General features: G+C 49.3%; 1 protein-coding gene across 4 annotated transcripts in view; it reads right to left on the minus strand.

The window, feature by feature from the left end:
• Window positions 1-16,347, minus strand: part of Epb41l4b (erythrocyte membrane protein band 4.1 like 4B) — a 149,332-nt gene that overhangs the window by 103,087 nt on the left and 29,898 nt on the right. For all 4 annotated transcript variants that reach the window (XM_051162278.1, XM_051162264.1, XM_051162272.1 and 1 more), the window contains exon 2: window positions 7,540-7,644. In XM_051162278.1, the coding sequence (XP_051018235.1) occupies window positions 7,540-7,644 (105 nt within the window). The remainder of the gene's footprint in view (window positions 1-7,539; window positions 7,645-16,347) is intronic.

Genomic DNA, 16,347 nt, shown 5'->3' on the forward strand with positions numbered 1-16,347 from the left:
GAGGAGACTCAAACTCACTGCTGTTAGTGTTATCGCCCATCACAGCCCAGACTGGTGACAAGCACCATCTCGACCTAGAGGGTCACCCTTACTCTTCACCAAGAGTGGAGCCCATAAAACACACAGCAATAACGAGGTTTCCTTGGGGATCAGCCCAAGTCTCCCCACAGCAGCTTTGCATTAAGTGCGGGTCACATGTGTGCCCATCTCCCGCTGCTGCTGCTGCTGCTGCTGTTGCTGCTGCTGAGGCACGGCTACTGGAAGCCTGATGTGCTCCCTCCGTCCGTATGACACGCCTCTGTTCTACCATCAGTGGAGGCAGAAGATCAGAGCTCCCTTCCTGCTTTGCAACCTTCTGGTATGTATGTGGCCATCAGTAAGTCTCTCCCTTGCCCCTTCTCCGTCTTTCTTACCATGTGATGTCTGTGGGATCAACCCATTTCAATGACTAGAAAGAAGAGGGTCTGTCTCATTTTCTACAATAGTTACACAGGTACCCAGAGATCACATTTAAACATGACCATTTACGTCTTTCTTCTTCTTCTTCTTTTGTAAATGTCAGAGCTCAAACCCAGAGCCTTGCACACGTTGGGCAAGTTCTTTACCCCTGGGCTACAGCCAGCCCTGCCCTTTTTTCTCACAGTCACATCTGAAGTGGCGTGAGGCACGCCAACGTTGGCACAGATGCAGGTCATGACCTTCTGAGACATGGACAGCAGGAAGCCAGGGGCACTGCAGTATCTCCAGCAGCCACGGCGACTGCACAGAGCTGACTCTCACCTGCCAGAGTCAAAGCCTTAAAGAACCGCAAAAACAAAACATGGCCTGACTTGAAGGAAAAGCAAAAATTGTCTTTTCTGAATCTCATGCTGGGAAGGGGCCAAAGTGAGGGGGACTCCAGGGCTACACAAGTTCTGTACAACACCTGCTCCTCAGAAGAGAAGTGCCTCCCGTGCAGACTCTTGTTAAGAGTCCTGTTTTAAATCTCTGCCGTCCCTCTGCCTGGACATGCCTCTCTTATTCTGTTGACAATCAATGTCCATTCCTACTCTTTCTTTTTTTCCCCCTGACATTCAGCTACTATCTCCTCTGTGAGAACTGACCACACTATGGGAAATGTGTATCTGTCTACCTGACCAGAATGCACCAGGCAGGGACACCGTCTAGCTCATGTCTGCAAACAAAGAGCTTGACCTTGGTATGCCCTAAGTCAAGTTTGGCAAATGGTCTCTTTCCATTGTGTGTGTGTGGGGGGGAGGGGTGTGTATGTGTGTGGTGTGGGTATACAGGGCTGTAGGAGGTGTGCGTGTGTGGTGTGGTGTGTGTGTGTGTGTGTATGGTATATGTGTGTGGTGGGGTGTGTGGTGTGTGTATGGGAGTTTGTAGGAGGTATGAGTATGTGGTGGTGGGGTATGTGTGGTGTGTGTGTGTGTGTGTGTGGTATATGTGTGGGGTGTGTATGGGGGTTTGTAGGGGGTGTGAATATGTGGTGTGAGTATGCAGTGTGTGTGTGCATGCACATTTGCGTATTTACTGTGTGAAGAGCAAATACCCATGTAGTCCGATGAAGAGTACTGGACTTTGGAGTAAGATCAAATTTTAGATCCTGACTTTGTCCTTTCTTTACAAAGTTTCCAAATTCTCTGAGTCCTCCATATGTTCCCTCTATAAAATGGGTCTGCTTTGTGGCCGGCTTCACTGATGGATGACAAATGCTGAGCAGAAGTCATGCAAGCCTTTAATTTAATGCTGGCTCAGAGTGGGAACTCGGTCAATAGCAGCTACCATGACCCGGTAGCACAAAGGCCTGGAGGCTCAGGCCAGAGGCCCTGGCTCTCTGAAGAAAGCATTGCTAGGTTAGGTGAACTCACTCTCAACCTCTGCTCTGAGTCGATCCCAAGTGCGGATGGATCTGCAGAGTGGGCCCCTGGGTGGCCTTCCTCTACGACACAGAAAAGGGAAACAGGAGGTCCCAGCTCCAACTGCTAAAAATAGGTGATAATCAACAGGATTTGACAGTTGCTTCAGGGCTGGGCAGGGTACCATGGAAACCAGGCGAGGCTCTTTTCAAGGAGCTGGAGATACAAGTTTGGTGTACACTGTGTGTACTGTGGCAGAAGCCCTGCCGCCCCAACCCACGGACGCCCATGTCAGTGCTGGGTGGGGATGTGAGTACCTGAGGAGCGGTGAGGGTGGGGCAAGAAGCACTTTCCAATGGCTCATTCCTTCCCAGTGTCCCAATTGTTGCTCCTTCCTTCCTTCCCACAAATACCTCCCATGGCATCTGACAGCCTCCCAGACCCCGTGAAAATCAATAATATCCAGCAGCCATCCCGGCATAAGTCTCTAAAGGGCGGCTTAAACCTACTGAGCATTCTCCCATAGGCATCCCAGGCTCGTGACTTCCAGTGAGCTGCATCTTCTCAGTGCACTCACCTTGGTGGCTTGTGTCCTATCCCCACCCTACCCAGCTGGAGAGAAGAGACGCTACAGTCTGGATAAGGTTTGCTCCCAAGGCTTGCGTGCTGAAAGCTTGCTCCCCACCCCCGTGTGGTGTTGTTGAGATATTGGAACATTTAAGGGGTAAAGCCTGGTAGAAAGAAATGGGGTTACAGAGTCCCACCTTCACCAGGTTAAGTTCCTGGGGACTGAATCAATTCTGCGTAGTTATAAATAAAGTAAGACCACCCCATCCATATACATGGCCTCTTCTACACAGAACTGCCTCTGTTTCTGTTTTTCCAATGTATTATGACCCCTCTCAGAAGCCATCCAGATATAGTCACCCCATCGTGGACTATCAGTGTCTTAACACAGTGAGATAAATAAACCTGCTTCCTTTATAAAGGAACCTGCATCAGGTATTTTGTTACCGCAATACAAAACAGACTAAGCCGGAGATCCACAAGCATGTTCCAGAAGACTAAAGCTTTTCTCCTCTATGACTCCTGAGTCCTGCCCTGTATATATTATTGTCTGTCTCTCTCTCTCTCTCTCTCTCTCTCTCTCTCTCTCTCTCACACACACACACACACACACACACACACACACACACACACACACAGGCTTTACAGACAGTAACACCAGAAGCTCAAGAGCACCATGTACCAGAAAAGGAACATAGACATGAAACTGAAAAGCTGGTGCCTAAGTCGTGCTACTCTGATTCACCTGAGCCTAAAGGCTTCCCATAACATGAAAAGAAACACAGGCGCCTCTCCCACAATGGTGTGCGCCTCGCTCCCAAGTAAAGAAGAAGTGGTAAGCCTTAGGATATAGTCAGAAAGATCTGCTTAACTTTAATTTTTTTTTTCTTTGATTTTTTGAGACAGGGTTTCTTTGTGTTGCCCTGGCTGTCCTGGACTCACTGTAGACCAGGCTGCCTAGCTCTGCCTCCCCAAGTGTTGGGATTACAGGCATGCACCACTGTGCCTGGCTGCTTAGCTTTAATTTTTAAAGATACATTTCTTTTGTGTATATTGTGAATGCCTGCGTGTATTATGTGTACCACATGAGGTGTCCATGGTATGCCACGACCGAAAAGAGGACACTGAATCTTCTAGAACTGGGGTTACAGGTGGTTGTGAGCTACAGTGTCATGTGGGAGCTGGAACCAAACCCTGGTCCTCTGAAAGAGCAAGAAGTATTCCACTGCTCAGCCACGTCCCCAGGTAAATTTCTCCATATTTACAAATACAAAACCCAAGGCAAATAAGCTCTAAGGTTTACATAGAAGAAAAACATTCAAAGAATTCAGGACATATTTCCTGAACCATGAGTGGGTCAGCAGGTCTGTAGAGACCATTTAGAGGAACATCCAGAAGTTTGAGCAGAGTGAGACATGTGGGGGTGGGGAAGGGGCCAACAGGATGGCACAGATGCGGGCTGGCACCACCAGGACCAGTGTGTGATAGAATCACCTGAAAAAAAAAACCAAAAAAACAAAGATAGGACTGGAAAGCAGATGGGCATCCCACGCCTGCCTTATAGGAAGTCGCTCATGTCTGTAGAGCAAGATCCTGACGCATCCTCAGGACCAGCAGAGCCAAAACACCTGTAGATGTCTAGTCTGGGCAGGACACCCAGGTCCTGCTGTGAACATCCCTCCTGCTACATGGAGACAGGGCACAATGATGGGGATGCCTGCCAGCCAAGTCGGCAGAGTTGAATGGCCAAGTCTTTCGTAACAGAGTCACATCCAAGGCTTTCCAGGAAGCTAAATGGCAGGAGAGGGCTCCCCTGAGGATTGGGACATGATGGCAAGCCAACAGGCCCTCAGTGTTAAAGACAAAAATGATGGCTTTCTAGCTGAAGGAGACCCAGGCACAGACGCGCCTGCAGACTAGCCACTATCGTGAAGGCTGAGAGTTCTTAGGTTTGGGGACCCAAACTTCACTTTACAGGTGAGGGAAACAGAGAGAAAAGATAGCCTGTCTGAAGGCCACCAGAGGATGAGACAGAACCAGAAACCAGAAACAGGGTTGAGAACGGATTCCAGCCACAGGGCTGTGGGCTTAAAAGCACCATTCGCCTAAGGCAGAGTAGAGAGGAGTTTGGGTGAAGTGAAGGGCGCAAGAGTGTCAGAGGCTGGAGTAGCCAGAGGCTGCTGACACAAGGGAAACTCTGAACATGGTTGTACTGGCTACTTTTATGTCAACTTGACACAAGCAAGAGCCATCAGAGAAAGCCTCAATTGAGGAAATGCCACCATAAGATCCAGCTGTAAAGTATTTTCTTAATTAGTGGTCAATCGAGGAGGGTCCAGCCTAAACACAGAGGCCTCAGTAGATGTGAAGGTCACCATTCTGAGTGGTGCTATGCTCTGAGCTGGTGGTTCTATAAGAAAGCAGTCTGAGGAAGCCATGAGAGCAAGCCAGTAAGCAGCACCCCAAGGTGGCCATGGCCGTTGCATCAGCTCCTGCCTCCAGGTTCCTGCCTTGTGTGCATTCCTGCCCCCACTGCTTTTTGATAATGAACTGTTAATATGGAAATATAAGCAAAATAAGCCATTGCCTCCCCAGGTTACTTTGGTCATGGTGTTGCATCGCAACAATGGGAACCCTAACTCAGATATAGTGGTTCTCAGGAAGCTACTGGAAAGGAACTGCGATGGTGCTGCAGAAGAGAGAGGCAGAGGCGGGCCGACTCCTTTACCCAAGCTTTGGAGTAAGGATAAACAGAAAGAGACTAGGTGGTGCAGGGCACGAAGCGCAGGAGTTTGGGGGCAGGCAGCCCCAGTCTTCTCTGCAGGTAGACAGCTGCTAGACCGGATTCATGAGGATTTGACTAGAGGTCTGTGGTAAGGATCAGAAAATGCAGCCAGGGGCCCCCAGGCTTCAGTGAGCAGCTTACTCCCGAGGCACAGCTTGGAGGTTGGATTTGGCTGAACCTATGATCGCTGCTGCAGACAAATGACACGGGCACTCATCTCCAGCATCGTTTGGCAGCCCGGGAAAAGGCACAGAGAAAACAGATGAGCTTGGTTGCCAAGTGGAGGCCAGAGAGCAGTCGTAGGGGCAGGAGAACCAAAGGATGAGTGAGGACCAAACCCTGGTTCCTCTAAGGCAGGGAAGAAGGCAAGAAAGAGAGGAGACTGGGGGATGGGAGATGGGTCAGAAGGATCAGAGTAAGGGGATCTGTGAGGTTTGCTGAAATGAAGCGTAAATGAGCGGAAACAGCGCCTGGAATATGGTTAGAGCTAGCAATGTGAGTCCTGAGTTCACCCAGGTGAAGGGGGAAAAAATAAACACAGAGGCCTCAATGGATGCGAAGGTCAGCCACAAAGGCAACTTTAAGGAAGTAGACTGGGCTAGGGAGGCAGAAGGGGAAAAGGTGGGGGCGCCTCCCTGGAACGTGGAGTAAAGGGAGGCTCCAGCTGAGAAACAAAGAAGGAACCGGTATCATCAAACAGCCAAGAAGGCACAAGATGTTGCAAGGTAAGGAATCTAGAGAAGACAGAAGTCTTAAGGTACAGAGGGAAGTGATGGTGTCACCCAAGTGATGTCCCCCCCTCAGGAGGATGTAGCCAGGAGTACCAACAGCCAGATTCTACCACCTCAGGGCTCAGCATCTCCCCTGAGAGTGACGCCCGTTACCAGGTACCAGTTTTGAGCAGCTACCTCTTATAGCTACCCCCAGGGAATATCTACCACGTAAGAAGAGCTTCAGATCTCCAGCTCCCACACGCTCCCAGAATTCCCAGCTTCTGAGACGTGGTGGCACCTAGCACTCTATTACTCCTGCCCCACACTTCTTAGTCTGCATGCTGTAGTTATGTATCGGTGCACATGCACTCATGCGCATGCAGGGTGTAGAGGCTGATGGGTTTATTCCTCAAGCATTCTACACTTTATCTTTTGAGACAGGTTTTTATCACTGGGCCTGGAGCTCACAGATTAACAGGGCTGGATGACTAGTGAGCTCTAGGGTACTAGAGCGTCCCCACTTCCCCCCAGGTGTAACGTCGCTGGGGTTACCGATGTGCACTGTCACACTGCACTCGGGTCCTCATATTTGCACTGATGAGTGTGATCTCCCTGGATCCTTAATTATTCTTCACTCTCCACCCCCAGTCAAGCAAGTTACATCAGCTGTGCTCACCACCTTCAATGCTTAGAGTAGAACCCGGTGTACATCATCCACTTAGCAAACACTTTTAAAGTGCTAAATACACTGCATCCATTGCCTTTGAAACCCAAAGGTATTATCTTGTTGAGAAGAAGGACTAAGAAGTCACTTCTGATCTTATAAAGAGAAGCGCTAGGGATGACAGATGGCCTAGTTATGAGCACTCACTGGCTGCTCTTTCAGAGGACCTGGGTTCCATTCCCAGCACAACAGGATGTAACTTCAGTCCCAGGTGATTCAAAGCCTTCTTGGCACTGGGCACTACGTGCACCACATGGTACATAGACATTAACTCATAGGCAAGACATCCTTACAACATAAAATACTTTTAAAAATAAGTAATTAATTTAAAAGATTAAAAAAAAAAAAACACAGAGCTTTGTATGTGTGTGTGTGTGTGTGTGTGGGGAGGTCATTCATTCTAACATCTGTCTCCAGAAAGGTGAGGCAACTCTGTTCTGACTTATCCCCTCCCAGAGCCAAGGTCTGCTCTGACTGTCCCCTCGGGCTCCCTTCCGTTCATCTGTGCCCACAGCACCTGCTTTCTTCTCACCCCGGTTCTTCGAGAAGGTAATGGATCCTCTAGACCCCACCACCCAGAAGATGTCTATGAAGTGGTTTCCTCTTCCTCCCCCTATACAAGCAACGCACCTATCATGTAAGCCTGCGTTCGGACATGTTTCCAGAAGGCATTCTGTGCACATAGCTTCCAGGTCAGTGGCTACCTCAAGGGTGGGAGGGTCTGACAGGCATCCAGCTTGCATTTCACTGAGGCACCAGCACCACCTGCCAAGCTCATTACTAGGACAATATCTCAATTTTCCTCTTTTCTCTATCAGTGTGCAGCGAACGTGGCTCTGCAATTAGCATGAAGAGCCGATCGTTCTCGAAATGAATCACAGCAAGACATACCGTCACCTGGGCGGAGTCGAGGAACTGCAGGCCAAAATAATCTGTTTCCACCAGGTCCAAGTGGTACACAATCTGGTCGAACAAATCCTGGCCTTTGGCATGTTTCTGGAAGACAAACAGGGACATGAAAATTAAGGGTATGATACATGCATAAGAAACAAAAATGTTTTTAAAAAATCCATTTCTCCATAAATTACATACGTGAATGCAAATTTGTAAAATTTTAACTAGTCTTATTTAAGTGAATTAAGAATTTGTAATTAAAGGTATTCAAACACCATGCAATCCTATTAACATTAAAGGCCCAGCTGAACTCTCGGGTCTCTTCCTTCTTTCCTTACAAGAAGGATGTTTTTTGGTGAATGACTTTATGTGATGCTAGGTTTTGCCCAGATCAAGGACTCTGCAAGGAGGTGAGATGGGGCTCAGCTCCAGCACACAGCCACACCTGGGCTGGCTGTCAAGGAAGGCCACCTTAGCAAATCTGCTAACCCTCGTGAATTGGCTTGTCCAGCCTTCTGATTTTACAAGGCAATTAACTAAAGCCCAGGAAAAACAAAAGATCTGCCACAGAGTACAGCCATATTAGCTAGGTCCACTCCTGGGCTCGGTGTCATCCACAGATGGAGCACGAACACAAGAGCCAGACGCCGCAGCCACCCCTGCTACTTAGAACGAGGCAAGACCTCGCCACATCTCTTGCTGCTTCTTCTGCCGTCCAAATGCGGGCTGATGACAGGTGCTTTCCCCACCTGTTCTTCGGGAGCTCTCAAAAAGGAAGCTCCTGCAACACGACTCAGACCCTCGACTAGCAAGGACGCTTATTAGCACTCACTGAAGCAGAATGCAGGCGTGTGTCTCTGATAAAAATCTACACCACTGCAAATACATTTAAACTAGGTGTCAAGGAGAACATCGACAAAGAAAACAAACAACGACTTCAGACGGTGACTGGGGAGCCTACTCCTTATTACAAACACTGCCAACCCACAGGAAAGCAGCCGACATCACCTAGCCTTTCCCTGCATTGAGGAGTAAGTGGTGGAGAACACGCGAATTAACTCAGGATGGACCAGGCCTCAGTGGAAGAGAGAGAACTATGAAACTTCGAGTAACACCCAGACAGGATGCTTTGTGAGCTTGGGTTAGGAGGTGGTTGATGAAAGACGGGGGCAACAGTGCAAGCTAAGTACCAGGAGGAACGATCACCTGGATAGCCAAGAATGAAGCATCTGTGCCTCAAAAGCACTGAGATGTCAAGAAAGTGCACCGGCGACCAGTCCACCATGCGGGGACATTTGCAAAGCACAGATTCGTCACTCCAGCCTGTGGGGAAACATTCCAGCAGCACTCAAGAAGACCAAAATGCACAGATGCTCAAATCCCTCATCCACATGGCAAATAAGTCATGCACATCCTGTCATGTGGCATAGATCCTCCAGAGGGCTCATAACACCTAAGACAGCAGATGTTGTGTCTTACTTCGCTGTGCTGTTTAGGGAATGACCCAAGAAGGGTCTATACGTGCTCGGTACTGACATAATTTTTTTTCCCCAGTAGTTTTGATCCAGTCAGTTGATGTCATAGGCCAACTGTGTCTGGTAGAGACTTTTGCCCAAAATAAATAGAAGAACTATTATGATTCAACAATGAAAAAACAAGTATCCAACTAAGAACCAGCAAAGGCTGCACACGGTGCTCTGAAGATAAGCAAGGGTTTGATAAGCACCTGGGAAGGTGACCAGCATCAGCAGTCACAGGGACATGCAAACCACAATGACAACCAGACCCCACTTTCTGCCCACTCAGATGGCTGGGATGGAAAAGACCTAACAGCAAGTACTGGAGACACTGGGCTCCTCACAAACTGCAGCCACACTGGAAAGCATTCTACCAGCTCCCATAGGGCTAAGTGCAGATTAGCACATGGCCTGGAAGCAGCACTGACACACATACACATGTGCACACTCACACATATATACACATGCACATACACACTCACACACACACTGACCTGCACATGCACACATGCAAGCACACACACAATAACAGGCATTCACATGCACACACACACACTCACTCACTCATACCTGGCATATACACAATGAGACAGTCTAGGAAACACACTTGGGTAAGGCAACTTGAAATGAGTAAGGAAGTAATGACAATAAAGTCAGGGTAGTTGCTGCCCCTAGGGGAAGGTGGTGGGATGGGAGGTATGCCTGCTCAGCATACAGGGTTCTACCTCAGGAAACAAGGTGTTCACATTCTAATAACTCACCAAACTGTACCTCAGTTTTATCTGCACATCTTCATCTACAGCGAATACACAAAGTGAAGACACAGGTGGGGATGAAGACTGCAGAGGGCAAAAACAACATCAAAAGGTCGTGGGTTCAAGCCTTAGCGCTAACCACTAGATTACAGACTGCAGACTCTCCTTGGACCAGCTCCTCTGAAGCAACAACGGAAGCAGAAGGCTGAAATGTACAACAAAGGTCTCTACAAACCATCCCACTGGAGAAAGACAGAGGTGGGAAACAAGCCAGCTAATAATGTCCCTAGCACAAGGACAAAGAACAGCAGCTCGCCGACACTCCAGATACTGCCCCCCCCCCCCCCCCGGCAGAGAGGAGAATTACAACGAGGGGACATAACGAGCTTTGCTTCCAACCACATTAAAGCATATGCACCGTAGGACTGGCAAGATGGTTCAGTGGTCAACACACTTGCCACACAAACCTGATCTCTGGAGCCCACTTAAAGGTGGAAGGAGAGAATTATCTCCACAGAATTGCCCTCTGGTTTCCACACATGCACCATAGGCACATATATACACTCCCCATGCCGCATGCACCAGGCACATACAACAACAAAATGTTTAAATATATATATTGTATACTATGTACTGCTTTATAAAAACAGGATATTTGGCTGAAACAAAACTAGACATATTCAGATGGAAAACTGTGGATGTTTTCCTTCGAACTTCTCTTTAAAACTGACCTGTGGACAGTTGTCAGACAACAAACACAATTTGGAGGTGGAGGGGGAAAGGAAAGTCCCAACTGGCACTCTGCCCTCTTACCCATAACAACCAACCCTCAGGTATGTTCCCTGTTGCTCTCCAGTGCAGCCAGTTCCAAGCAACACCGGCTGTCCTGCAGCTGGTGCTTCATTAAAGAGTCTCCTAGTGAGACAGAACTAGTTAAGAAAGGCTTTAGCAGCAGGACATGGCAGAAGATCGAGGCGGGGAGGAAGCAAGAGACTGTGCTCAGGGCCCAGAGAGACTACCCACTGTGACCTTAAGCCGTTCACAATCCCCCAAAAGCCCCATCCCCACCCAAACTTGTTTTCACATGGTGCCTTGAATACACAGGGCCACACAACCCACAACCCAACCAGCCCCGAATCCAGTCTGCACCCCACCTGTACCTCTCTATTTGGACTCAAGACTTAGCCTCCACTATATGATTTCATCAAACACAGATTATAAGTTGATGATACCTGTGAAAGGGGTCAGCGCGCACCACCACGCTGCCCCACCGCAAGCACTATTGTTCCTCTATCATTTGGGTGGAGGCTGGAAGGGATGCTCCTCTCCATAGGGAAGGGATCCTTCTGCCGGAGCCTCCCTTGGTGGCTGCCTCCTGCGCATCTGCCAACATGGCATCAACTGGGCCTCACTGTACCTTCTGCTGGGATAATGAGCCCCAGTGGCCCTGCCAGCATCCCAGGCAGAGGTTGGAGGGGTCCTCAAAGCAGATGCCCCACCCAGAGGGATACCAGTAGGACAAAGATGGCAGACGGGGAGGCCACTATACCAGAGCTCGCCATCTGTCAGCCCTCCTACCCTGCAAAGTCAGCTCTCAACCTTAAAGATGCCCCGGACAACTTGGTTTGCCTGTACTGTCAGATGTCTCCTCGTGTGGAGCAGGGTTTACACTCCTTGCTCTCCACCCCCGACGGTAGGCACATGCCTGTAACTTTACACAGGATCACTTTGGGGCACAGCAGCCTATGGTCCCCTGCCTCATTCCTCTTCCTTCTAAGGCAGCCTGCACCCTGAGGGCACGGTCTAGCCCTGCTCACCTGAGTAACCACGCCTCTGTCCCTCCATCTCCAAGGGACAGAGCATAGCTGCCACGCATCAGGGCCTACACAGGTGAGGCACAGGTGGATAATCAGGGAGAGGTACGGTGGGATCTGGGGTCAAGAAGGAGATGCCGTCGATGGGCTGTGCCACGGCACCAACCGCAGACTGATGGAACATCGCAAGTAGCTAATCTAAACACGGGAGTGCGCTCATTGCAATATTTTCAAATTATGTATTCCACAAACCAGCACCTAGGGAACCAACTGCATTTCCAAGGCCATTTACCCAAACACAATTTTGTTGCTATTATGTGAAGTGCTGTCTAATGGTTACCATAGGAGATAAGTTACTGTGAGAGTCATTCCTGATGCTTTAAAATAAACCAAGTCTCCCCATCCGTGCCAGAGTCCGTCATCCGCTCATTTAATGAGTACTTGCTGATTGTTGGTCAACCTGCAGTCGCCATTCTAGGCCCTGCACGTGGAGTGGGGGCTAGGAAGTCGGAGAGTGTGCTGGACATGTCTGTATCCAACCCTGGATGCTGGAGGCAGGTGGATGGAGAGCTCAAGGCCCATGCTCTGCTATGAGCTCTAGGCCAGTCAGGCCTGCAGCTCTAGACCCCAGCTGTGTCTACTGCCAGGTTTATATGCCCGGCTGTGCCCCAGTACAGAAGGCTCCAGCAAGCTCTACCTTGAGCTTTTGCAGCCCTAATTCTTACGCCTCTCGTTTCAACGTTTTCCTAAGGGCCGGCAGCTTTGATCAGTATGCTTCTCTGTAGCAGCTCCTTCTGATCTGACAAGAGCTGAAAATAACAAAGCTCATTAAAATCTGCACAAGAGTCCACGGTTGCTAACCAAAGTTGAGATGGGCAGGCGGACAGATGACAGTTACTAGAGAAAAGCTGGGACTCTATGCTGTCTCTGCTGGCCAGCCAAGAGGCTACTATGCTGACTCACTAGTTCCCAGACACATTTCTGATAAGGGAGACTGCTGGACAGCTGATGTCTTCACTGCGCGTCCTAAACAAAGGAACCAGGGAACTACATGACCTTAGATAAGATACTACTGGCAATATCTTACTACAACCTGCCCCAGCGGCAACGCCAACAGGTCAAATCTAGTCATAGAACAAAGATGACAGGAGCCCCAAATCTCAGTTCGTCTCCAAAAGTAGAAAACACCAGACATCCCAGGTAGACTTCAAAGGAAGAGATAAGCTAAGCTGCCCAAGCTCAGTGAGTAAATAAATGTGTACGTTCTAGTTGGGGGTGGGGGGGGGGGGCGGCGGAGCCAGGCTGGAAAAGCACGGTGTCTAAACAACGTAAGGACCGCAGGAGCCCTTCCAACGCACTTGCTCTGTGTCTGTCTTAGTTAGGGTTTTATTGCTGGGAAGAGACACCGTGACCACAGCAAGTCTGGGTCTGGGACTGGCTTACAACTTCAGAGGTTTAGTCAATTATCGTCATGGTGGGAAACATGGAGGCATGTAGACAGAAGTGGTGCTATAGGAGGAGCTAAGTTCTACATCTTGATCCACAGGCGGCGGCAGCAGGAGACTGTGTGCCACACTGAGCATAGCTCGGTCATAAGAGACCTCAAAACACCACACTTCCTCCAACAAGGCCACACCTGTGCTAACAAGAACACACCTGATAGTGCCATTCCGTGCGCTATGGGCCAAGCATTTAAACGCATGTGTCTGAGGGGGCCATACCTGTTCAAACCACCACATCCTCCATCGCACGGTACGCACTGTCTGCCTATCTACCCTTCTGTCTCCATCACAGGTCCAAGCATGCCACTTCACAGCCAGACAACACAACGCCCCCAAGTGGTCCTGATGCCTCTACTTTTGTGTCTGCCCACTACCACTCTTCTCCGTGTCTCTGAGAGAAGCTGTCACTCAAGACATCCTTCTCTGCTCCAAAGCACCCACCAGGGAAGCAAGTCTTTTGTGGGTACCCTGCAGCTTGATCAGGACTTTGCAAAAACATTCTTACCCAAACTCTTTAACAAGCTCTGCCTCTGTCTAGGACCCTACAAGCATCCTGAGTCCCAGTCAAGCTCTGAAGGCCAATGCCCTCCCAAACCAATACCCATGCCACCTCCCACAGCAGCCCCTTCCCACACAGCTTGACTTGTGTTCTTTACCTAAGATGCTCTTCTCCTACCCCCATCCCATCCTCACCTGCAGCAAGCCAAACCCTGGGGCCAGCATCCTTCCCCAGTCACCTTTTGCTCCTCTGCCATCTGGCATTTGGAGGCTGACAAAAGCATTAGTGCTGATGTAGACTAAGGGGCGAATCTGTAGTCCCCCCACAAAAGGCTTCAAACAGCCCACTATTTCAGAAGTCTGCTCGCTCTGACTCCAATTCTGTCAGGAATTCTCTAGAGTAGACTAGGGCCTGAGAACGAAACTCTAGTACAACCATCACCATCTACCCTTGTCAGCTCTAACGAGCATAATGACACTGATGTTTTAGAAATCATATCCCATGCTGGGAGGTGGTGGTGCACGCTTTTAACCCCAGCACTCGGGAGTCAGAGGCAGGTAGATCTCTGAGTTAGAGGCCAGCCTGGTCTACAGAGTGAGTCCGGGACAGCCAGGGATACACAGAGAAACCTTGCTTTAAAAAACAAAGAGAGAGATGAATGAAAATCTACTTATTTACATATTTCCTGGCATTTTGTTTTGTTTTTGGCTTTTTGAGACAGGGTTTCTCTGTGTAGCCTTGGCTGTCCTGGACTTACTTGGTAGACCAGGCTGGCCTCGAACTCTCAGCAATCCACCTGTCTCTGCCTCCCAAGTGCTGGGATTACAGGCATGTGCCACCATGCCTAGCATTTTTCTCCACCTGTCTCTGCCTCCCAAGTGCTGGGATTACAGGCATGTGCCACCATGCCTAGCATTTCCTGTTTATTTATCTGGCTTGTTTTGGTTTGGTTTTTGCAGGTTTTGTTTGTTTTTGGTGCTGAACTGAGGAATCAAATCTAGTGCTTTACAAATGCTAGGAAATGCTTTCTTTTATGTAAACAGGTGTCTTAGTTAATGAATTTCTATTGCTGTGAAGAGACACCATTACCAAGCCACTCTTATAAAGGGCTGGCTGACAGCTGAGAAGTTTATCCATTATGGCGGGAGCATGGTGACACACAGGCACATCTGGTGCTGGAGAGGTAGCTGAGACTTCTACATCTGGATCCACAGGCAGCAAGAAGTGACAGTGAGCCGCTGAGCCTGGGATTTGAGCTTCTGAGAGATCTCAAAACCCACCCCACTGGTGACACACTTCCTCCAACAAGGCCACGCTCCTAACAATGACACTCCCTATGGACCTCTGGGGGCCATTTTTATTCAGAGCATCATAATGGTTATCACTACATAGTCCAGGCTGAAACTATGATGCCCCTGCCTCCACTCACGGACCGAGTGCTAAGAATAAAGGCAGGTGTCACCTTGTTCTTTTTAAATAAACTTTGGATTCCCATGCAAGAGTTAAAACAAAACAAAACAAAACAAAATTTAAAATACTTTTTTCAGTGCTGGGGATCAAGCCCAGAGCCCTTAACGCAATAGGTAAGTGTCTACAGAGCTGCACCCCAGTCCCCTGTGCCCATGATTTCTGAGCCTAAGAACATCTGAGGTTTTGTTTTGCTCCCATTAAGTTTCATCATCCTTAAGCTGGCCTGAGATCTATTATGTGTTGAGCACATTAAGCACCCTGGTCGGTAATTCCACCTCTCAGTTATCCATCTCACTTTATAAGACGCGGCAGTGCCACAGGCAGGCCTGGGTGGGGACCCACAGTGCCTCATTAGGCCCACCCGTGTGGTGAGGGGCCTCCAGGCCGGTTATGAATGAGCACAGTTGCCCCACACAGGCCTGTGCCGTCTGCTGCTTCTGTGAGGACACATGCTGCATTGCAAACCCAGTTCTGTAACCCCGTCCAACAAACCAAACATGACCTTTGGCACTCTTGAGGTGATGGCAGCGGTCTCATCTGCTCTGTCAACCTTGCTCAGTGGCTGGACCAACAAGAGAGCAAGTGGGTGTACATGTCAACTGGTGCCCCACTCTCAACAGCACAGGGGCCCTCTCAGCCTCCTTCAGGAGTCCTGCTGTCTCCTGCTAGGATGCAGGCCCAATACCATGTGCTTTTTGTCAAATGCTCACCACAACTCGAGATAGCTGGGGTCTAATAATCCCATCAAAAGAAAGACTGAGGTTAGTCTGGTTTGGGGATTTCTGTAAACCTACCTTGATCCCTGAAGATTGATTTCCTTTTCTAGCGTGTTAATATCCCCAGTTGAACCTGTTACACGGAGCCCTACCTGGGATCATCGCTGGTGTCCCGGCTGGTAGTTCTCAGAAGGTCCCTGCCTCGAGGCTAGAGCCCAGTTTCTGGGAACTGCTACTTTCCTGGCCACACACTGGCCCTCCCACTCCCAACCTCTGTCATACCTGTCCGGTTTTTTTTGTTGTTGTTTTGGTTTTTTTCCTCTTTGCTTTTCTCCTTCTTGTTTCCTATCTTCCTTCTGCTAACAGGGCTGTTTACGGTCAGAGCCTGAGCCCTGGTGGCCCTAACAAGCTCAGCTCAGAAAGGATATTTCTTCACTGTGGCTACATTGCTAATAAGAACCGAGAGTGCACCAATGGCACAGCCCACCTCCACCCCAAGTCCATCTTCAGGGTGTTGACATGAGGTTTATGT

This window comes from Acomys russatus, chromosome 2 (assembly GCF_903995435.1).
Source record: "Acomys russatus chromosome 2, mAcoRus1.1, whole genome shotgun sequence".
Lineage (NCBI taxonomy): Eukaryota > Metazoa > Chordata > Mammalia > Rodentia > Muridae > Acomys > Acomys russatus.